Genomic DNA, 22,052 nt, shown 5'->3' with positions numbered 1-22,052 from the left:
GTATATTATTTATAGCCCCACTACAGACAGACGGATGAAAGTTTTCCGCCGTTGACGGGAACAGCACGATAACATGAAGGACGAAGAATTCATAACCACAGAATTTTTCTAGCCATAGGAATAAATTCCCATCCGCGATTGTCAGGCTGAGACGATACTTAAGATTAATTCAGAGCTGTTCTCGATATCGTCTATCGTATCGTGAACAAATGTATATTCATACATGCACAATCAAATAAATCCCCACTACATAGATTACTTACAGCGACGATCGCAAATACTGGATGTATGATCGTCTGCCAGATAGGTATGCCATAGATGACACTGCTTGTTGCCTGCGGTCTGATCGCGCTACACCCTTATCTCAAAAAAAGCGTAAGGATACTTTGGAGGGGGAAAAGTAGTGTGTCCGATAGAATAACCTTCTAAAATACCATACTGCAATAACCATGTCAATTTTGGCAAAAGAGATCACGATCGCAGCTTTTTTTTCTCTCGCATTGGATTTCTATCCAATATTACTCAACACAAGACAGTGAGATTGATATGTCACACTCCAAATGATCCATTCATCAAGAGGTATGATTTCATATACAATTATGTCTTCCAAAGAAGAATTTGTTCCTGGCGGTTATCATGATATTATGGAACTTGAAAGAACAGCTGTGGGGGGGTTTCCATAATACACCATTGATAGTGTAAAAGATTCCACCGGCAGCCAGTACTGAGGTCACTTTCATTACGATGGCTGTTTAACCTTGGAAGAGAGAATAAGATTAGCACAGACCCAATTTTGGGTGTGCCACAGCCAATCGCATATTGGATCTCTGATTGCAACATCGAAAAAGACCTCAGCTAGAGTATCTAAGTTCACTAGCTTTACTAAATTTACTAAGTTCACAGATCGAGTGTTTATCTCCACAGAAAACAACTGTTAATTGGTTGTGAGTACCTCGTGTACACTGATTATTGATGCCTGAGGCAGCAGAAATCGCGGCCTCCAGGTGCATGACGTCTGCCAAGACAAACTCCCTCCGCCACCTTCGACCAAATGTGGACCAGCATCCAATCAACAACATTTTACGCATACAGATCAGATCGGCGTGCTATGACCTCAGATCCAACAAACAGCTGCTTCTATGACCTAGCCACAGCGCATGGCGGGGCAGCAATCTAATACCAGGACCTGGGCTGATCCGACCGCATCAATGACGATACCAAACTAAGCCAAAAGGTTGCACCATGATGTCGGCCCTCTTATAAAAGGCTTTCTCTTTTCCTGGATCTTCGTCTTCCCTTCAACTACTGCAACTTAATTTACAACTTAACACAAGAATTTACATTTCACACATTATGGATAAGCTTAAAGATCTCGGATCCAAGCTGAGCGGTGGTTCTTCCTCTGGCTCTAAGCAATCTTCTTCTTCTGGAAACGAGGACTACCTTGACAAGGGTGAGTGGCCCATCGGCATGCTATTGATTCCTGCAGCATTTGACAAATAATATTTTAGCTGTTGACTCCGCTGAGACCAAGTTCGGCGGTGGAAAGGTCGACCCCCACAGCCAAAAGGTTCGCGACGCGAATGAGAAGGCTACCGACTTTGCCCGTGGCAAGTTCGAGGGTGCTACTGGGTAAGATTACTATCCTTTTTATTTATAACATGACAATAATCACCCGATTTGAGACTAACATTATTTTCTACGTACAGCAAGAACGTCCCCGACAAGTTCTCCAACTAGATACCCTACAATGCGCAGTCGATCACTTACGAGTCAGTCATGTGGTTGATACGGTATGAATATGTTATGAGACTTCTCATGCCTACGCTATGATACCCCGCGAGGACTTGTTACGCGAATAGCAATCGTGGCACACAAGCAGACAGTTTAATACAGTATTCTTCTTAATGCTTCATTATCCTAATAGCCAGGAAATGCGTATATCTTGCATGAAAAACAAATAAACCCTAGAACTTCTGAAAAGCAGACAAAAAGTTACTGATACCGCTACCTGCTCCTCGACCTGTAAGCATAGTATTGGCTTGACAAAGTCGCAGATTAGTGTTGATGCGCTTTGTAGCAGCGTTGTCAGCTCCACCATATGCACTCATTGCGCGCTCGAAGTACTTTTGAGCAGGTGCGTATTCCTGAGAAGCCATATGCAGATTTCCAAGCATCTCTAGAAGAATCTGGCTCTCTGGGTTTTCGATACCTCGGCGTCGCTCGCACCAGTTTAGACAACGGATAAGCCACGGAAACGCTTCGGACCGTGATCTGGCAGTCACAAGATGCTGAGGGCCTTGCAATGCATACATGAGACCAATGTTACTGACAATATCCATTGTTTGTGGATGATCGGGACCAAGGAACTCCTCGCTGATCGCAAGAGCGCGACGGAGCGTCTCGGAGGCTTCAGTCGTTTCTTGGGCTCGGGTTTGACCCCTGCCGACTAGGGATAACGCACGAATGGTCAGAGGATGCGTTTGTCCTAGTGCAGATTTAAGCTCCTCATAAATATGTGGTAGCGTATCCACTGCTTGCTGTATGTCCGGTGGGAGATACCTCAGGCTCACGATATACGTGGTGTTCTCGTGATTGAAAAGAACCCACTCCAGAGTGTCTAAGACGGCGCAGAACACGCGAATGTGATTCTCTCCCAGAAGACGCTTATAGGTTTCGGCAATCTTTTCTGCTGTCGTAAGTGCATTCTCTCGTCGGTTGAGACCGTTATAGGCTATACCTAATCGGTGACGCGTTTCTATTGTGTCAAGATGATCTTCGCCGATTGTCATCTGTTGCCGTGCTAGCACATTGGCGCATATAGACTCTCCTTCTTGGTACTTCCCCTTTGCACACATAAGCTCTCCCATGAGACTTTCAATCTTCATGGACAATGGATGTCGGGGCCCAAACACACGCTGAGCATTGTCTGAAACCCACTGGCTCCATTCTGTCGCCTTTGCTAAGTAATTGCCTTCAAGCTCCACCTCAGCAAGGTTGTATCCCATAGCTAAGGTACTGACGTGATCAGTTCCGAGAGTCCTCAGATGCTCTTGGAACAATTCGTAGTCTACTTCTCGGGCTTCGTCCCAGTTGGAGCGGTTTTTCAGCTCTGCCGATCGAATAGACCGCGGGTCTTTGTCCTGAGCGACGAATATTGTCCCTTTGACTCGTTGTACCGGCTCAATAATAGAGCCTCCTGGAGGCGTGTAGGGCGTGCTACTGTTGGAATGCATGCGAGGTGGTATAGGTGGTGGAAGGCGCCCTGTTGTCGGATGTGGTGAGCGTTGTGGAATGAAACCCTGATCGGCTAAGAGAGCCTGGTCAACAAGTTGCTTTATGTTCCCCTTGATCAATCGATACATAGGCCCTCTGGATCCAACTTTACACATTTGAGAATGGTCTGCATCAAGCTTCAGTTGGGTTTCACGCAGCCCCGATAAGCCAAGAACAGCCGACTCTTCGTCTACAACCAACTATTTTGTGCTGTTAAGATTGAAATTCTTTCTCCTTTATTTTTGCTCGCTCTTACTCACATGGCTAATAGATGCTGGGCCGACGCCCCCGATTTGAACTTCCTTTCCTTCAATAAAGCTGACGACCCGGTAGTCTTCCAGCTGGTGTCGAAATCTGTCGGACATCTGTCGAGTGAATAGAGAGTTGTGCTCCAAACAATCGAGTAGGTCGTTGCTAGCGTGTCCTTTTGAAACAAAACGAGCAACTCGGGCTGCAATTTTCCCAAGTTCAACTGCTTTTGCGCCTCGGTGTGGAGTACCGAAGAAAACAAGTCCTGAGGTGGCCGTACGAATTGAACCATACTTGGGGTCTTCTTTCGCATTCAGTAGAGCCTTTGATGAGAATCGGATTTTGTAAGCGATCGCAAAGAAGAAGAAGAAATGCTTATTTGAATGCTCAACTCACCTGCTTTATAACCAAGCCACCAAGACTGTGTCCGATGAAAATAATCTTTGGTGGCATAGATTGCTTCCAAAAATGTTAGCCTACTTCGATACTAGTATATTCTGGGAGAAGGTGTTACCATGGATGGTCCTCTCTCCATGTCTAATAAGTTCAAGAGAGTATTCGCATGATCTTTTATGCTCGCTGTGGACATTGTCTGCGGGTTTGTGATGTTTGAATTATATCCGTAAACAAAGACCCTGGCAAAGGGCATATCGTCCGCCAGAAAATCCCTCGGCCAGAATGTGCGGTTCGCATGTGTCCATGTCTCGAAGGGATGATCATTCCGACCGCGAGGATTTAATCCGTGAACGAAGACGAAGCTAGGTGAAGAAGTAATCAGTATTCAGGATCTGTTCACTGCATCTCTCGGCTGGTAGGGCTCAACGTACTCGACTTTAGATTCTTCTTGCGGTGTATACACTTCTTGCAGGAAGGGAAATTCATATTGCTCCCCATCCTGTTTACGGATGTTAGATCCGCGGCTCAGGTTTATCGGCCAAACACATAGTTCTCATACCATTTTTAGGACTCTCGTTATTCACAGTCTGATATGGAAAGATGTGAAAAGAGAAAGTGACTTCGAAAATGAGACAAATAGCCAAGTCAGCCTTCTAAAGCGATTCTAATCACTAGGGGGCTGAATACGAGCATGGTAGCCAATGTGACCTTCCGTCTGACAACCTGATAAATCTTGGCGATGTATACTGCGATAGTATTCTCAAGATGAAACCAATGGGTTGTTCTGTCAGCAATCGGTAGAAATTGCCTAATCACGATGACTGCGCCATCGCGGCGTTACCTTGGCGGGACTAAGATGTGAACGGAATCGCTAGGCGAGGCTCTTGCATATGGCTACCAGGCCAAGACTTAATTTTCACCAATATAGCTTTCCCCCTTCAAGTGATCGCCGATATTTTTTCTATCAATGTGTTGGTTGATTATAACGGAGGACCCTGAAAGCCTTTCCCGTGATTGTGCATGGAGTATCCGCACCGGGATAAAGTGGATTGAGAAATAATGTTCAACTATTGGGTCCTGCAAAATGTACATAAAAATGACGCAAATGGAAGTATATTGCTTGGCATGAAATGTTGGTCTCGACAATATTATCAAAGCCTTGATGACCGTATGTCGAGGACTATGTAGCCATTTAAACCACTGGCCATCCAGTAGACCAGTCAATGACATTGAAGCCAAACTGCTTCTGATCATCCGCATAGCCGATGGTAATGTCTGTGTAGGCGTAGTAAAGCACCGTTCCATAAGTTGGGTCATCGTAAACTCCCCTGGGAATGGTTAGCATGGCTCATAGTATAGGAAAGTCGTCCGAAGGCCTTGGGTATAACATACTGTCCACCGGGTCCATAAACATTTCCATGGCTCTCCAGCACAATAGTACCACCCCCATCAGTGCACGCTGTGCCATCTTGGTCGACCTATTTTTTATTATTAAGACAAGCGTCTTATGGTTGGGTAATGTGACTTTGCAGAAACTTACAAAATTCCCGGTCGCTGATGTTGAGCGGCAGACCTTGATATGATACTCTTGTCCTGAAGCAGGCAGGGCGTCACTGTAATCGCAGCAGATTCCCCATGAGTAGAACAGATAATAGTAATCCCCATACTGATACATGTAGGATCCTTCCTCGGGATGAGTGCCATCCGGATAATAGGCAATATTGTAGGAGGCAGATCCACTTGTTTTAGTTGCTGCAGAATTCATTTCCACTTGGTATATGTCATCCCAAAACGATCCAAACTGCATGTAGTAGGTCCCATCGACTTCAATCAAGCTTGGGTCAATCGCATTGTAGATCTTCGAGGAGGAGGAAGCGATTCCAACAGAGCCGTGGTCGGTCCATGTGCCCAGCTCCATAGTCGCCGATGTAGCCAAGCCTATGGCCGAAGACTGCGAGCCAAAGGTTGAGACTGCATAATAGACGTAGTAAAGATCGTCGATATAATGAACGTCAGGGGCCTGGAAATGAAACAAGGTCAGCTCAACAGGATCCGCAATGGAGTCAGACAGGCTTTGGGACACTTTAAAAGGGTCCACAGCGAGACTTTTCTTCCATGCCATCTTTTTATCTTACGGGAAGTGAAACTCACCCAGAGATCAGTATTTCCAGCAAGGTCAATTGATGAGCCATCTGGGAGAACAGACCCAACAGCTGTCCATGGTCCCTCGAGACTAGATGCGGTGACATAGGAAATCTCATTTCCAGTGGAAAACCGAAAATACTTTCCATCAGAAGATCTCCGAATGACCGTAGGGTCATAAACAACACATTCGCCCGAACAACCAATCGGATTTGCATATCCGTGAGCTAATGCTGCGAACAGCAAAGCCGGCAGTCCCAAGTATCGGGAAAACATGGTGTAATCCTAACAGACGAGTTCGAAAGTGTTGAGCGAATCTCAAGTTAAAAGAACGAAAGAAAGTGGCCTCTATTTATTCCTTTGGTTTCAACACGCCATCGTCGGAGCATGGCTCATTTGTGGAAATAGTGCCATAAAGATGATACAGCGCGGCTTACTTCCCTTTCCGCAAGGAGTCCTTTCGAACATGATGAAAGAGTGGATAAGGATAAATAGCATGTGGGGTTGATCTTATGAGTATTTGGCAGCTTAAGGCGTTGTGGGGATGATGGCGCATGGGCTGAAACCCAGGTGAAGCAGAACACCGACTGGTGGATTTGGGCTGTTCCTGGCGTTCACTGGTCTGTGCTATAGCGCCCAAAGCGGACTTGTGCAGATTCTTCAACGGCAAAAGAGGAAATGTGCCGGTCATCCTGGTAACTTTATACCGGATTTAAGATTCCTTCCACTCATTGCATGTAGATTCAGCCAGCGGTTGGGTTCGTCTCCGGCGATTGATGTACATCGCAAGAGCCCCACTGTTATCAATAACTATCCACGCAAAAGGTCTCCAACGCGAGAGTACCTGAAGTAGATTTCCTTCTGTCTAAAACTTAGAACGTAACTTCCAATATTGATACTCATCGCAGCCAGTAGGGGTTACTATATCTCCACTACTACATATAGTCTATGCATAAGATAATTTTGACTTTCACATTTGAAGTTACCACTTAAACTACACACAAACTTGAAGAGATTTATATTAATATATCAAAACCTTCAAGGAATGACTTAATTCTGGGAAAAACATGCTTATACTACACTCATTGCCTTTTTTTATTGCAGGTAGGCCTTTCTATATAGTAAGCGCCCGTACAAACAACTATCAGCTTTAAGAAATCATCTCTCGGGAGCAATTATTAGGATAAATAAGCTTCAACTATTCTTTGCCAAAAAGTCAATAAACGAGCACAAGTCCTTATAGTCTATCGCTAACAAATACTATGTCTCTCTCTGTCGCGTCATGCGCAACTTCCCGCTGCTGATGTCATCCGCATCCCCCTTTACACGATTCAACCACAATGTCACTTCTATCCAACAAACGTTGGGACTGCCGATCATGAATTTCTCACTCATATGGGCGGCCTTGGTCGACCCGAGTAAGATCCTCTCTATGGCTTTTTCCTTGGTTGTGGTGGGAGAGTCAGTTGCGAGCGTGTCTTCCGACGCGTCTTTCTACCCTCCTCTAGATTCAATGTCATACATTACAAACTCGAAATATGGCACCTACGGTGGTGTCTTCACTGCCTCGACAGATCGTGAAACGACCGTAATTAACGGATCTTATAATTATTGCACAATGCCTCATCCCACCGCTGACAACTATCAACCTCCTTCGCCTGTCCAGAATGGCTCCGTCGAGGCGCGTTTGATTTACTTAGAATACGTGCAAAGACATCAACGTCGCACCCCTTACAATATCTTACCTGGGGGAGAGGTGAAATGATCCTCTTAACCGTCTTGCGTGATCTCATGGCTAATAAAAAAACAGGATCAAGAATATAATTGCGATAACATTCATGTCATAACAGTATCTTCTACAGTGAATTCTTCCCTGGAATCGATATCTATGTACTCCGAAACCTATACTGATCCTGCAAACCCATTTGCCTCTCGCTCCGTCAGTGGATCATGCCAATATCCACAGCTCACTCTTGGGGGAGTCTTGGATGGATACCGGCATGGAAGGGACCTATGGGCAGTGTACGGCGAGCAGTTGGGATTGCTTCCCTCATCTCCAGACACCAAAGCTGTCTGGTTTCGAGCTAGTGGATCACCCCTAACACATGCGTCTGCCGGGGCTGTCCTGAGAGGTATCTGGCCTAATTATGATGGGCCGCTTCCACTGCATCAACAAGCATCAAATATTGATACTGTGGACCAGGGGTTTCCTTGCCCATCGCGCAGTCGCTTGCTGTCAAAAATCCAGAGTAAAGAGGAATGGAACGAACATATTCTCGCAACACAGGCCTTGCGCGACCGACTCGCCGCTCTGTTTGATGCGAACAAAACCGATTGGATGACTACTTTCGATCATTTCTCTGATAACTTCCAGGCTCGTATGTGCAATGGCTACCGCTTACCATGCAGTAGAAACGATCCCTTGAACTGTGCTACCGAAGAAGATGCATATGCTGTCTTTCGGGCTGGAGATTGGGAGTGGAATTACTGGTGGCATCGTAATCAAAATGCTTCTCAATACATCCAATTAACAGAAGGTCTTTTCCTCCAAGAGATAGTTTCACGATTGGAAGCTATCGAGGGAAGGAAGCTTGAACGTGCATATACACACAATTTCTTGCATGATGGTGATTTGGGACCAATTCTTGGTGCCTTGAATATTCAGCAGTTGCGGTGGCCTGGGATGGGCTCCAACATTGCTTTTGAAGTCTGGTAAGTTGACACATTTTCCTAATTACCAAACAATATTTGCGTCGCAAATGTCCCTGATTATACTAATAGGAAAACCACTGCGTCCAAACTATATGTCCGAGTACTATACAGTGGACACACGCTAAGGTCCACACGAGGCACACTAGATTGGATTCCTCTCTCGGAACTTGTTCGTTCCCTAAAAGCCAGTGTGCCAAATGACATCATTTCGATGTGTAGCACATAACCCAATATGGCCAAGACAAAGAGAACCTGAAGGTGATATTCCTTCATTGGGTACAGCCTGATCTATGCCGAGGATTTGCAATTTATAGAGAGCACTGTCATTGATTTGATAGTGTGAGCGGGATCATCCGACATGCAATTATTCCATGAAGGATCACAATGGGCTGTTTTACAGTGACTATGCGACCAAAGAGCCTGTTCCGCCGGGTTTTTGCCAGACTTGCAACCGAACAAAACTTTGGTGTTGATCTGCACTTTTATCGCGCAAATAGGTATGGTCGCCTTTTTGCGATGCTCCGTCAATCGCAACCAAGGCCGAACCCGACAGGAACCACGCTTATACTTTGATGGTATTCATTTTCATCCTGATAGAAAATTGTGGAATAATGAGCGACACATTTCCGGCTCCATCTCGACTGACATCCCTGGATATTTCACTGGCTCTCACAATAATCATTAAGCTGGGGTCGCCCGAAAGCCACTTCTTCAGTCCATTTCCCCGCCTTCGGATACAACTACAGTCGGGGATGATCCACCGAGGTTTGACCGAGAGACCCATTCACAATCATAGAGCCAACGAGAGAGCTAAATATACTCCCACCCCATTTCATTCCGCTCCACTGTCTCTTTATTTCGTTCTTTAATAGTCCCCGCTGAGTTGAAGATCAGCGTGCCAAGTGCGACATGTCTGGATGTAAGAGGTGCGTGAGGAAGCGATGGACAAGTCCCAAGACATCACCCACTTCTGCTAAATTGCATGGGCGGAGGGCCCTTGGCTTCTCCATGGAGAATGCGATACGCATGCATTCTCGGTAAAAAGCAATATTCGACACCAGGGAAATTGATTGCAACTCAGGGGAATGCCTAGTGTCGGTTAAATCACCCACCCACAAGGTTTACTATAAGAATCGCAGGTTCTTCAAAATGGACTTCGCAAAGTCGAGAGCTGCCTCAATCATAATAAGATGTCTTCCAGGAATTTCTTTACTCTGAAAGCCGGCCTCGGCGCCCTTTCCACATTTTGTGCGCTTTTCCAAACAGCGCAAGGCGTTTCGCTTCAGGTCAATAAAAATGGAGGAAATGCCTCCAGTCCTCTGATGTATGGCTTCATGTTTGAAGTAAGTTGACTGGCGCTCTTTCGGCTGGATATAAACACTAACAATCTCCAATCTAGGACATCAATCATTCTGGCGATGGGGGTATATACGGCCAAATGCTCCAAAATAATGGGCTGCAAAGCACTACGCCAAACCTTACTGCATGGGGCTCTGTTGGCGATTCTACAATTGCCATTGACTATGACAATCCTCTTACCACTGCGATTCCCCACACTCTGCGTCTAGATGTTGCCAAAGATACCACCGGGACTGTAGGCGTGACTAACGCCGGGTACTGGGGAATTCCAGTAGATGGTAGCGAGCACCAGACTTACTTTTGGATCAAGGGTGATTTGTCAGGCAATATCACCGCGAGTCTGGTCGGCAATGGTACTGATACAGTTTATGGATCAATTTCGATTCCTATTACTTCTACCAGTGACAAATTCACGTATGTTGATGCTTCTTTGTCAACATCGAAGGCTCCTGATGGAGATGTCTATTTTCAATTGTCTTTGGATGGCTCAGAGGTGGCGGGCAGTTCACTTTACTTCGGTCTTGTTCAGTTATTCCCTACAACTTACAAGAAAAGGTATGTTTCGGGTATAGTTTGTCTTGGAATCTCTGGCTTTCCTGCTATAGCATTCCTCACATTTTACTGCATGAAGCTGACCTTAGGCTGTTATCTACAGATACAACGGACTACAACCTCGCATCGCTGATGTGCTGGAAGCCGTAGGGGCATCTTTCCTGCGATTCCCCGGTGGCAATAATATGTAAGTTGTTTGTCTAATATAGTAGGTTTTGGTTTCCAAGCATTGCTAATATTGGCTATGCTCAAGCGAGGGTGAGTATCTTGACAATCGCTGGAAGTGGAACGAGACTATTGGCCCAGTTCAAGATCGTCCTGGTCGTTGGGGTAAGAATGTATGCTCATAGGTCGTTTCACTATTTGAACTAACGCTCGATCAAATTCCAGGTACTTGGGGCTATTACAACACAGACGGCCTTGGTAAGTGTTCCGACATACAAACACCCAGCGAGTAAACGATACGCTGACACTTTCATAGGCCTCGACGAGTATTTTTACTGGTGCGAAGATATGGGTCTCGCACCTTTGTTGGCTATCTGGGATGGATTTGCCTTGGAGTCTGGCGCTGGTACCCCTGTGACTGGAGATGACTTGACTCCTTATGTGAATGATGCTCTGAATGAGCTCGAGGTAAGTCCATTTGAACATTCAACTGTCTTCAACAGATAGCTCATTCTTCTAGTATGTCCTAGGTGGCTCAAGCACAACATATGGATCAATGCGAGCAGCCAATGGGCGTACCGACCCATGGAACGTCACCATGGTTGAAATTGGCAATGAAGACCACCTAGGGGGTGGATGTGCTACCTACGCCGAAAGGTTCACGGCGTTCTATGATGCTATTCACGCCAAGTATCCCCATTTGATCTTGATTGCCAGTACCAATGAAGTCTCTTGTCTTCCGACTACCATGCCGACCGGGGCTATGGTCGATTACCATGACTACAACACACCAGATGGGCTTGTCAATCAGTTCGACTATTTTGATAATATTGACCGAAACGTTTCCTACCTCGTCGGAGAGTATGCGCAAAACAACGTCGACTATCCAATTATGCAGGGCTCTGTGGGAGAGGCCATTTTCATGATCGGTATGGAGCGTAACAGTGACCTGATCAAAATGGCTTCCTACGCGCCTCTTTTGCAACTCGTCAACTCGACACAGTGGACGGTATGTTTTAACTTGAGATGGTGAGCGATATAATGTTTGACACAAATACTGATAACGCTTTTAGCCGAACTTGATTCCATTCACCCAGAGCCCCGACGACGTCATTGAAACCACAAGCTACTACGTGCAGCAAATGTTTTCGGTGAATCTAGGCGATACTGTCAAGGAAGTGAGCAGTGACTCCGCCTTTGGGCCTGTTTACTGGGTCGCATCTAGTGGAAGCGACTCGAAGTACTATGTCAAACTGGCCAATTATGGTAGTGACACTCAAGACTTGAGTGTTACGATTGATGGACTGACAACTGCAAAACTTACTGTTGTCGGTGATGATGATCCGAACGCTGCAAATACGCCAGACGGTACCCCTGTCGTGCCCGTCCATTCTGATCTCAAGAGCTCTAATGGCACTTTCACTTTTACTATACCTGCTTGGTCGGTCGCTGTACTGGCTGCTAGCTAGATATCTCTTTTGCTATTATGACAGATCCATTTGGATACACTCTATTTAAGATCGACGAATTTTTTGAATGCTGTTATTTCATTTCTCTTTATAAATTGCTTGAACCCGAAATTATTCGAAACGCTGATACAATAAAGACTCGCTATTGATCTTTGACTTGGGAATCATAGATGTTAAACACTGGCCATGAATCCCGAAGTCCATGCCAATCCAACTCCATACTGTTATATGCGAAAATTGATTCTTATCGAATTCCTCATTTGGCCACTGCCTCTCCAAGGTACCCCATGACCTTCTCGACTAGGAACTTCCTAGGCTCAGCCTGGTCATCATTACTCAAAGCATGTGAAGCATTTGGAATGATGGCACTATGCTTATCGTCCCAGATCTCAAACTTCTCCCCATGGTTTGTAGCCTTCTGCCATCTGGCGAGGTTCTTCTCCTTATCAACCCAGTCAGGAATAGCCTGGTCAGCACCGGAATATAAGACCATAAGCTTATGTTTCAACAATCCCTGTTTCTGAATCAATCCAAATGTAGACGCAAGCTGATCTTCACTCAGGTCTGCACTGAATAAATCATCTTCTCCGGGAATATGGGGGCTCTCTGGACTGTATAGACTCAGAAACCGGCGACAGCTAATAGGCGTATTGGATGGGTAAATAGCAGAGGTTAGCTCAAGAGGCAGCATGGTGTCATATGAACCACCACCTTCAACAGCTTCCCTTGCAATACTCTCCATCTTATCGCAGATCTCCCTCATCTGGCTCGGGCTGTTCTTTCCGAACCCGTGTTCGATACAAAGCTGCACCGCTTCCCGGTCGGAAACGGGTGCTTGCATGATGGCTCCGTCGAGAGGTAGGCGGTCTGTGTGCTCTAGCCCCGAATCGAAGGCTGGCGCTGTGGTGTGTGGGTTCGGACGATGGAGGTAGTGCAAGACGCATTGGCTGCCGGTTGAGTGGCCCATCATGACGATTTTGCCTTCGCCGAACGTCTCCGTCTTGTAATCCTTGATGTAGCGGATGCATTGCGCGATTTCGTTTGTGTCGCGGTCTAAGTGGCCAAGACCCCAAGACTGGTAGGAGGATGTGAGGTTCAGGGTGAAGAGAGACCACTCTGTTGGGTTGAGAGCTTTGGCGAGATCGGCCATGTAGGATGTTGTTGCGAGGCCATCGCCTAGTCCACCGACGAAGACGAGACTGTGTGGTTTGCGGGCAGCGGCGGTAGTATACTCGAATGTTACTAGGGATTCGGTCTGAATGGGTAAAAATTGTTAGTTGCAAGGTATATGCCATTGAGGGGTTATGGGGTAGAGACGAACGTAATGATGCAATCTCCCGGGGAGACCTCCTTTTGGCCAGAACTTAGAATACATCTTGTAGTATGTGTTACGTGGGGAATAATGATGAGATAAACAAATCGGTTGTTGTGGATGTCCTCAATTAAATTGTCTTGGGTGTGAAGCAAGTGTGAAGCTGGTGTTCGATAGAAGCAAGGAACTGGGAACAATCCTGACACCGCAATTTTGTATGCTCACCGCGGGGTTCATGCAAGCTTCCCGTTATCAGATCAAACTAATTTCCGAGACCGGGCTATGGTGGCTATCGTGGGTATGTGTGCCCGGGTTCCGTCGGCATCGCAACGTGCGAATATGCCCTAACCCCTATACGAGTGACCCACTTCATAAGTGATCTCATTCGGGTTCTCATTTCGTGCTGCCGAGCTGAAACCTATCCACGACTTGGCGATTCTTCATAATCGGTGGCTGGTACGGAGTACTCCGTATATACGGTGGACATAATCAAAATATATGGAGTATTTATGGAGTCACATGAAGGCGCAAGCAAGATTTCTGCATCGATGAACTTATGCAGCTTCCAAGGTGGTAACGGACGTAACGGGTTGTATTTAACGGTATTGCGTGTTTCGAGTTCTTTGGTAATACCTTGTACGAGACTGTGCGTATTGGAAAAACGGTCTGCATTCCCGACGTCTTGTACCAGCGTATACAACGTTGTATACAGTATTTTCAGGGTAGCTGGGCAAGACACAGTGGGTCTACTCCCTATGTCAGCAAGAGCACACCTGTTTTACTTGGCAGGTACTAACTGACCGAAAGGGCAATTGACAAGAATTAAATTCATTTCTGGTGGAAAATTCGGAGAATATTTCAGCAGTTCTCGCACGGAGCGCGCTCTCTTTTCGGGCTCGGACGGAGCAGTATTCCAAGTCAGGGTCGAAGCCCACAAGCTGCAACCCCATCATGCAGCTGCATATTGATACAGAGAAGCATGGAGCTACCAGACATGCATCAGAAGACCTCGTTTAAAAGATGGTTTCATGTTTCATCGGTGCTGATGTAGATCTCAGTCACTTGTTCAGCGATCATACCCGAAAATGGACAAGTTTGAGAACTTTCGGACAGCGTCCTGTCTCTGTTCGGGTCAATCGGGACTTCCCGACACAATAACTAGCGTAGTGGTGCGTCCGATGGAGTTGGAGAATGGGACCACATGTTTAATCCCAACTGCTACACATTTCCGGCTTGCCTCTCACTACTCTCCTTACATGCGCATCATGCGCCTACCCATTTTCTGAGATCTCGAAGGAATTTCTAGTCTTAAGAATATCATGGCATGCCGAAGCACTCCGAAGTACAACATTGACCCAATTTAGACAAATAGACGAGCAAGCAATGAGTGGACTGATATAGTGGTGGAGAAAATATACGAGCCAAGAAAAGCCAACTTCGCGGATGGCGCGCCAGGGTGTGTGCATAGACCAAACCATCTGAACTGTATTTTCGGGTATTTGTACTGGTACGTTTTGAATCAGATACGGCGTACATATTATTAAATACGCCAATCGGATAAGATTGATCCACCATCAAGCGGATCTGATAATTTTTTTCTTCACCGCGGGCTCGGCATAGTGGGAAAGTGACGATGTTTTTTTCTGCTGGTAACCACGAGAGGGGGAATTTAATTCAACGTTGAATTTATAAGTAAAGCAGGTCAGAAATTAGCGTATTTTTTGGGTCTTAACTTTTATATATTCTTTGCTTTTTACTGATTTTTTTTTCTTGCTTTTCTTCACCTGCAAGTTGACCCCTCGGCTAGACCCAAAGTGTGGAATTTACAGTGGAGTTCGCCGATCTCGCTCTTTATGAAGTAACTGCACAGAGTACGGAACATTTTCTTCTATTGTCTTCTGCCCCGCGGTTGTTTCGCATGCACGATTAACCAAATGCAAGCTGTTTATATATGATACACTATACCCTTTCAGTCCGATAGGAATTACGCAACGATCAACGGCCGAGGTTCGACGTCTCTCCTCCTTCAATCCACTCCTGGATGTCCAAAGAGAGAAGCGGGCCGCCAACATGGGATTCATACAGGAGAATGATCCCCACGATCAGCTGCAACCAGTAGACTTAGATGGATTCCGATCGTATCAAGTTGCCGACCTTACGGCTGTTGATGCCTCGACACTCACAGGCATGAAAGAGGAAGTCGTGCTTCTGGCGTGGCTTCTTGTTCTCATGCGTACGCGCGAAGGTACATTGCCGCGCTATGAATGGGCCTACAAAAACGGCTCTAATAATTTGACCAGCCATGAGCTGCCCACCGAGAAACTGGTGGCTGGACTGGAAAGCAGCACCGAAGAGGTGGCAAGAGCTATTATTGAGCATGTCAAGACATCGAAGCCAGCCGAGCTTGCAGATGTTTCTAGTCCCGTTTCGCTCCTTTTGAGTACTGGCTCATTAACGAAAGACGCTGAAGTCAACGAGGAAGTGAGTGGACATATGTCTTGAATTTATTGAAACTCCAATTACAGACACTGACTGCACAAAATACAGGGTGCAATCCATTTAGAAGTACTCTTCCAAGATGGTCAAATGAGTATTCGATCAATTTGGAGTACAGAGAACCAGTTACAATATACCATCACTCACCATGTGGAGCAATTGGCCGACACTATCAAGTCGTATATCTTAAATCCCAATGTATCCATCGCGGAGGGCTTGAAGCCAACCGACTGCGACTTTAACGAGATTTGGCGCATTAACCATGAGCTTCCTCCAACCCATAGCTTTGGTTCGCATGAATTGTTCTCTGAACGAGCCACGAAAATGCCAAACAAAGTTGCCATAGACTCGTGGGATGGCGAGTTGACTTATGGTCAAATTGATCAATGGTCTTCACATGTGGCATGGAAGCTCAAGGAGATGGGCGTCAAGCTTAATGATGTCTTGCCCGTGTGCTTCGAAAAGTCTAGATGGACAGTCATCGCCGTCCTAGCTGTGATGAAGGTGGGTGCAACTTTTGCTTTGATGGATCCCACTTTGCCGCTTGCCCGACTTCAGAATATGGCGACACAGGTGGGTGCAAAGGCAATGGTTTCATCCCGATCTCAATTCGACTTTTCGACACAAATTATGCCCAGCGACAAGATCTTTGTTGTGGAGGAGAGCGCATTCGCCGAAGTTTCCACATCTGATGGCATTGAGAAGCTTCCTACAGTCCCCCCACAAACTTTGATGTACATTATCTTCACATCTGGGAGTACTGGAACTCCAAAGGGTGTCACTATTTCCCACGAAAGCTACACCAGCAGTCTTCTTCCTCGATCAGAAGCCGTTGGGTACAAGGAGGATTCCCGGGTTCTAGATTTTGCGTCCTACGCCTTTGACGTTAGCATTGATAGCATGCTTTGCACACTGACCCAAGGTGGATGTCTGTGTATTCCATCCGATGAGGATCGACTCAACGATATCAACGATGTGATCCGAAAGTTCAACATCAACTACGCCGGCATGACGCCTTCCGTGGCCCGTATTTTGGATCCTGATGTGATCAAGTCACTCACAAATGGTCTGGGTCTTGGAGGAGAAGCAGTACCAGCCAGAGATGCGAACATCTGGGGTCAGGATGCCCGAATCATTATCGGCTATGGTCCTTGTGAGTGCACCATTGGATGCACTATCAACAGTAGCGCTGCTACTGGAAGAGACTACCTCTCCATTGGTCCTGGTAATGGTGCCGCTATGTGGATCGTCGATCCAAATGACCACGAAAAACTCACGCCTATCGGCGCCGTTGGTGAATTACTTGTCGAGGGTCCTATTGTCGGACAGGGTTATCTGAACGACCCCGAAAAGACCGCTAGTGTTTTCATTAACGATCCTTCATGGCTTGTGGCTGGCCACAGGAATTATGCGGGTCGCAGTGGTCGTCTTTATAAGACGGGTGATCTTGGACGATACGACCCTGATGGGTCTGGCGGCATTGTATTTGCAGGAAGAAAGGACACTCAAGTAAAGCTGCGTGGTCAGCGCGTTGAACTTGGTGAGATCGAGAGTCAACTTCGTGCTCTTTTACCTTCAGATTCCAATGTCATTGCCGAGGTGATTGTGCCACAGGGGACCGGTGGTCAAGCAACCCTCATCGCATTTGTTACCACTGCATCCATGCAAGAACAAGGTGGAACTAGTGTGAGCTCCGCTGAGCCATCTGATGACTTGCGTGCTATTCTTCCCACTATCAGCAAAGAATTGGGCAAGGTTGTGCCACGATATATGGTCCCTACAGCTTATATTCCAGTTAATGCCATTCCAGTCTTGATCTCTGGCAAGACTGACCGCAAGCAGCTCCGAGCCTTCGGTGCCTCTATCGACTTGCGAGAGTTGGACACAGATAATGCTCCTGATGCCAATAGGGAGTTGACTGACCTCGAGAAGCGCCTGCGTGGAATTTGGGCTCAGACATTGAAGCTCGACGCCGATGGTATAAAGCTCAATGACAATTTCTTTGCTTTAGGTGGTGACTCTGTGGCAGCGATGAAGCTGGTCTCCGTATGTCGGTCCCAGAGTCTGGATCTTTCTGTCATTGACATGTTTGGGAACCCATCCCTTTCCGCCATGGCTGATGTCATTAAGCCATTGGGTGACGATACTGGAGTTCAAACTGAGACGCCCGCATTTGCAATGATTTCTGAGTCCGCTGAGAGTGCTTGCTCTGAGGCTTCTCAGGTCTACGGATTCAAGAAGACCGCCATTGAAGACATCTACCCTTGCACCCCTACTCAAGAGTCACTGTTTACTTTCTCATTGAAATCAGTCAAGCCATACGTTGCCCAGCGTGTTGCTGCTATCCCTTCGAGTGTTGACCTTATCACATGGAAGAAGGCCTGGGAGAATGTGGTCACCAATAGCCCTATCCTGCGCACTCGTCTTGCCCAACTCCAAGAACCTGGTCTTCAACAAGTTGTACTTCAAGACACCATCTACTGGAGAGATTCTGACAATCTTGAGAAGTATCTTGAGAACGACAGAAACGACAGAATGCAGCTTGGCGACCGTCTGGCACGATATGCCATTGTTGAGGACAATGGTAAAAACTACATGGTCTGGACAATTCACCACGTTGTTTACGATGGATGGTCTGAGCCGGTCATTCTCAAACAGGTCAGCGATGCCTTGAAGGGTCAGTCTGTGGAGGTCACTACCCAGATGAAAGAGTTTGTCAAATGGGTCAAGGACACTGATGAGGTCGCCATGGATGAATTCTGGCGACGAGAATTGAAGAACGCGGTTGGACCGCAGTTTCCTCGTCTTCCTTCGAGAGATTTTGTCCCATTCCCTGATGGGAATGTTGAGCATTCTATTTCAGTCTCCACACCCGCTGGGTATCCCTTCACATTGGCCACATTGATTCGTGGCGCATGGGCTATTGTTTCCTCCCAGTACTCAGGAAGTGACGATGTCGTATTTGGTGAGACTCTCACGGGTCGTGATATTGCCCTTCCCGGGGTTGAGGGCATTGTTGGGCCGTTGATTGCGACCGTGCCAGTTCGGATTCGCGTAAACCGCCAGACGACTATTGAGTCTTTCCTTCAGGCTGTCCAGCAGGGCGTGTTATCTCGCAGCCCTTATCAACACCTGGGTATGCAAAACATTCGAAAGGTCAGCCGTGACGCTCAACATGCGTGTGAAGCCCCCACTGGCCTAGTCATTCAGCCAGAGCCGGACTCTGCCGCTGTCAGCGAGCTGGGCTTTGCTGTTGGTGATGTCGTTCAAGAGGCACTTCACTTTAATCCTTACCCTCTGATGATTGGTTGTGGAATCCGCAAGGGTGGCTTCAGAATTCGCGCCAATTTCGATAGCACTCTCATCAAGACCCCACAGATGGAGCGAGTACTTGCTCAGATGGAGACAGCCTGTTTCCAGTTGACAAGGAACATCTCGAGAAAACTCGAAAGTCTTTCTTGCATTCCTAGTGCCGAACTTAACCAAATTTGGAAGTGGAATGTGACTCCTCCACTCTCACTCGACCAGTCCACGAACAAGTTCCGAGCAAATGCAAACACTAAGCCTGGGTCAACTTATCCTAGTGTCGTAGTTCCTTGGGTAGTCGATGGTCGAAACCCATCACTTTTAACCCCTATCGGATGTGTTGGAGAGCTATGGCTCGAAGGCAACGTCCTGTCAGGCGAGACTATTGACTCTCCACAATGGCTTGTTGAAGGAAGCACGGAATCTGCTGGCCGGTCCGGTAAAGTCCAGCCCACTGGAGATATTGTCCGACAGCAAGAGGATGGTAGTCTGGTATTTGTCGGTCGCAAAGAAAATATTCTTCCTTCTCAGGGACATGCTGTGAATATTACTGAGCTGGAAACGCATTTTGCGACATATCTTTCGCCTACTGTTCGGGCTGCCACTGCGGTCGTTCAGGCTTCACCAGCCGATACCAAGCAAGATAAGCAATCGGAGTTGATCGTCTTCTTACAGCCAAGAGCTTCCAAGGAGAAGACCGTTGAAATTTTGCGTGAGAAGCATGAACTCGGATCTAAGGGTTTCAAAGTCACAACTTGTACAGCGGTACCTACAAGTCTGGCTCTGGGGCTAAAGAAGCTTGATAAATTCATCCGCGACTCACTTCCTTCATATATGGCACCCTCAGCCTACGTGGTTGTTGAGGAACTACCTGAAGAGACACACCTCGGTGACTACCAAATGCTGCTGAACAAACTTGCCTCGACTATTCCTGCTTCCGTTCTCCAAGAACTGCGTGACGGATTTGAAGGGGCCTGGATCAAAACGTTTGCCCAAGCGAACCTGACGCCGAAGGAAACCATTCTCAGAAATGCGTGGGCTACAATTCTTCGTGTTGAACCAGAGAAGATCGATTTAGACGACAACTTCTTCCGTCTTGGTGGTGACTCTGTTTTGGCAATGAAATTGGTCTCAGGTCTCCGCGCCCAGGGTCACGGATTGACCGTTGCAGATATTTTCCAGCACATGCGACTTGGAGATGCAGCACGCGTTTTGAAACTTGATCAAGCTAATCAACAGAACTTCAAGCCCTACAAGCCTTTCTCTTCGTTGGGACAGTCAAACATCAACGCTGGCGTTGTTCGATCTAAACTTGCCAATAGCAACTGGTCCATTCAAGATATCGCCCCAGTGACCGATCCCCAGGTCGTGGATATCAAGGCTACTCTGAATGCACCTCGCACCGCCATTCAATACACTATGCTTTTCTTCGATGATGGAATTGACCGAGAGAAGCTTTTCCATGCCTGCGATGAAATTATTAAAGCCCATCAAATCCTAAGGACCGTCTTTGTGGAGCACGAATCCAAGTTCTACCAAGTGGTGCTTGAAGATATGGAAATGCCCCTAACCAAGCACTTAGCCGATGATGACCTTGAACAATCAGTGAAAGATATCTGTTCCGTTCACGCAGAGTTAGACTCCAAGCTCGGCTCTTCCTTCCTCCAGATCATTCACGTCGAGGGCCGAAACAACCGCGAGTGTCTTGCCTTGGGTCTGTCTCACGCACAATACGATGGCGTTTCTCTCCCAAGAGTTCTTCAAGACCTTGAGACCTTCTACGCCGGAGGCCAAATTGCTCCCCATGAACCATTCGCCACTTACATTGGCCGCATCTCCGATGGTCAGGTTCAAAAGACGGCCATCAACTACTGGAGCAACCTCCTTGACGGTTCCTCTCTTTCCGTTCTTGAAGGGCCTACTACGCAGCCTACCGACCGTGGTATCTTCAAGACAAAGGTCATCGAGAACTCTCAGCCACTGCCGTTCATCACAACTGCCAACTTGCTTACTGCGGCTTGGGCATTGTTTCTAGCCCGTCGCCTTCGTAAGAGCGATATTACCTTTGGGGGAGTCACGTCAGGCCGAACGATTGACCTACCAAACGTGGAAAACATCGTCGGTCCATGCTACCAGCTTACTCCGATCCGGGTTCTCTTTGAGTCGCATTGGACAGCAATGGACTTGCTGCAATTTGTGCAGAAGCAAAGCGCAGAGTCAGCAGCATATGACTTCCTCGGGTTTGAGAACATCGCTCGTCAATGTGCCCAATGGGAGGAAGGTCTCTTTTATGACTCTCTTGTCCATCATCAGGACTGGGATGATTTTGATACTATGCCTTTTGCTGGTGGAAGTTGCAGGGTGGATATTTTGAATCCCCATGGGGATTCTCCAAAGCCGGTGAAGGTTGTTTCATATGTCAAGGAAGGTGCCATGCATGTTGGTCTTGTTGGCAGTGAGCGCGATGCGGAATTTGTTGACGGAGCGCTGAGTGAGTTGGCTGCCACTGTGCAGGAGCTGAGCTCTCAGAAGGAAGAAGCTTTACTTGATGCTGAAGTATTCTAGATAGAGGTGCAGAGCTGGAAATAGTGATTCATTGTACCTATCTCTTTTTTTTT

At 47.0% G+C, this 22,052-nt stretch overlaps 7 protein-coding genes across 7 annotated transcripts; 4 read left to right on the top strand and 3 right to left on the bottom strand.

Annotated features, from left to right (window-relative positions):
- Nucleotides 1-1,353: 1,353 nt before the first annotated feature.
- Nucleotides 1,354-1,740, top strand: N7478_001920 (uncharacterized protein; the record flags this gene model as incomplete). Its single annotated transcript, XM_056918134.1, has 3 exons — nucleotides 1,354-1,453; nucleotides 1,512-1,632; nucleotides 1,710-1,740. 3 exons carry the CDS (start codon nucleotides 1,354-1,356, stop codon nucleotides 1,738-1,740), a joined length of 252 nt encoding a protein of 83 aa, XP_056783745.1.
- Nucleotides 1,741-1,967: 227 nt separating this feature from the next.
- N7478_001919 (LipA and NB-ARC domain protein) lies at nucleotides 1,968-4,483 on the bottom strand (the record flags this gene model as incomplete). Its single annotated transcript, XM_056918133.1, has 6 exons — nucleotides 1,968-3,476; nucleotides 3,537-3,848; nucleotides 3,922-3,984; nucleotides 4,040-4,283; nucleotides 4,353-4,420; nucleotides 4,481-4,483. The coding sequence occupies 6 exons, from the start codon at nucleotides 4,481-4,483 to the stop codon at nucleotides 1,968-1,970; spliced, it is 2,199 nt and encodes a 732-aa protein (XP_056783744.1).
- A 630-nt stretch (nucleotides 4,484-5,113) lies between these two features.
- Nucleotides 5,114-6,339, bottom strand: abnA (putative extracellular endo-1,5-alpha-L-arabinase; the record flags this gene model as incomplete). Its single annotated transcript, XM_056918132.1, has 4 exons — nucleotides 5,114-5,249; nucleotides 5,314-5,399; nucleotides 5,462-6,003; nucleotides 6,057-6,339. 4 exons carry the CDS (start codon nucleotides 6,337-6,339, stop codon nucleotides 5,114-5,116), a joined length of 1,047 nt encoding a protein of 348 aa, XP_056783743.1.
- A 1,006-nt stretch (nucleotides 6,340-7,345) lies between these two features.
- N7478_001917 (histidine phosphatase family protein) lies at nucleotides 7,346-8,779 on the top strand (the record flags this gene model as incomplete). The annotated part of the gene is made up of 2 exons (XM_056918131.1): nucleotides 7,346-7,819; nucleotides 7,874-8,779. The coding sequence occupies 2 exons, from the start codon at nucleotides 7,346-7,348 to the stop codon at nucleotides 8,777-8,779; spliced, it is 1,380 nt and encodes a 459-aa protein (XP_056783742.1).
- A 1,186-nt stretch (nucleotides 8,780-9,965) lies between these two features.
- Nucleotides 9,966-12,320, top strand: N7478_001916 (Arabinosidase A; the record flags this gene model as incomplete). The annotated part of the gene is made up of 8 exons (XM_056918130.1): nucleotides 9,966-10,118; nucleotides 10,175-10,689; nucleotides 10,790-10,873; nucleotides 10,940-11,016; nucleotides 11,077-11,109; nucleotides 11,168-11,319; nucleotides 11,372-11,860; nucleotides 11,925-12,320. The coding sequence occupies 8 exons, from the start codon at nucleotides 9,966-9,968 to the stop codon at nucleotides 12,318-12,320; spliced, it is 1,899 nt and encodes a 632-aa protein (XP_056783741.1).
- Nucleotides 12,321-12,576: 256 nt separating this feature from the next.
- Nucleotides 12,577-13,695, bottom strand: sidJ (putative siderophore biosynthesis lipase/esterase; the record flags this gene model as incomplete). The annotated part of the gene is made up of 2 exons (XM_056918129.1): nucleotides 12,577-13,575; nucleotides 13,642-13,695. 2 exons carry the CDS (start codon nucleotides 13,693-13,695, stop codon nucleotides 12,577-12,579), a joined length of 1,053 nt encoding a protein of 350 aa, XP_056783740.1.
- A 2,007-nt stretch (nucleotides 13,696-15,702) lies between these two features.
- sidD (nonribosomal peptide synthase SidD) lies at nucleotides 15,703-21,999 on the top strand (the record flags this gene model as incomplete). Its single annotated transcript, XM_056918128.1, has 2 exons — nucleotides 15,703-16,113; nucleotides 16,180-21,999. The coding sequence occupies 2 exons, from the start codon at nucleotides 15,703-15,705 to the stop codon at nucleotides 21,997-21,999; spliced, it is 6,231 nt and encodes a 2,076-aa protein (XP_056783739.1).
- Nucleotides 22,000-22,052: the final 53 nt, after the last annotated feature.

Source organism: Penicillium angulare (genome assembly GCF_028827245.1).
Source record: "Penicillium angulare strain IBT 27051 chromosome Unknown utg000002l_segment0_segment0, whole genome shotgun sequence".
Classification (NCBI taxonomy): Eukaryota; Fungi; Ascomycota; class Eurotiomycetes; order Eurotiales; family Aspergillaceae; genus Penicillium; species Penicillium angulare.
Note: the sequence above shows the minus strand (reverse complement) of the source record. Positions and strands in the feature narration are given on the sequence as shown.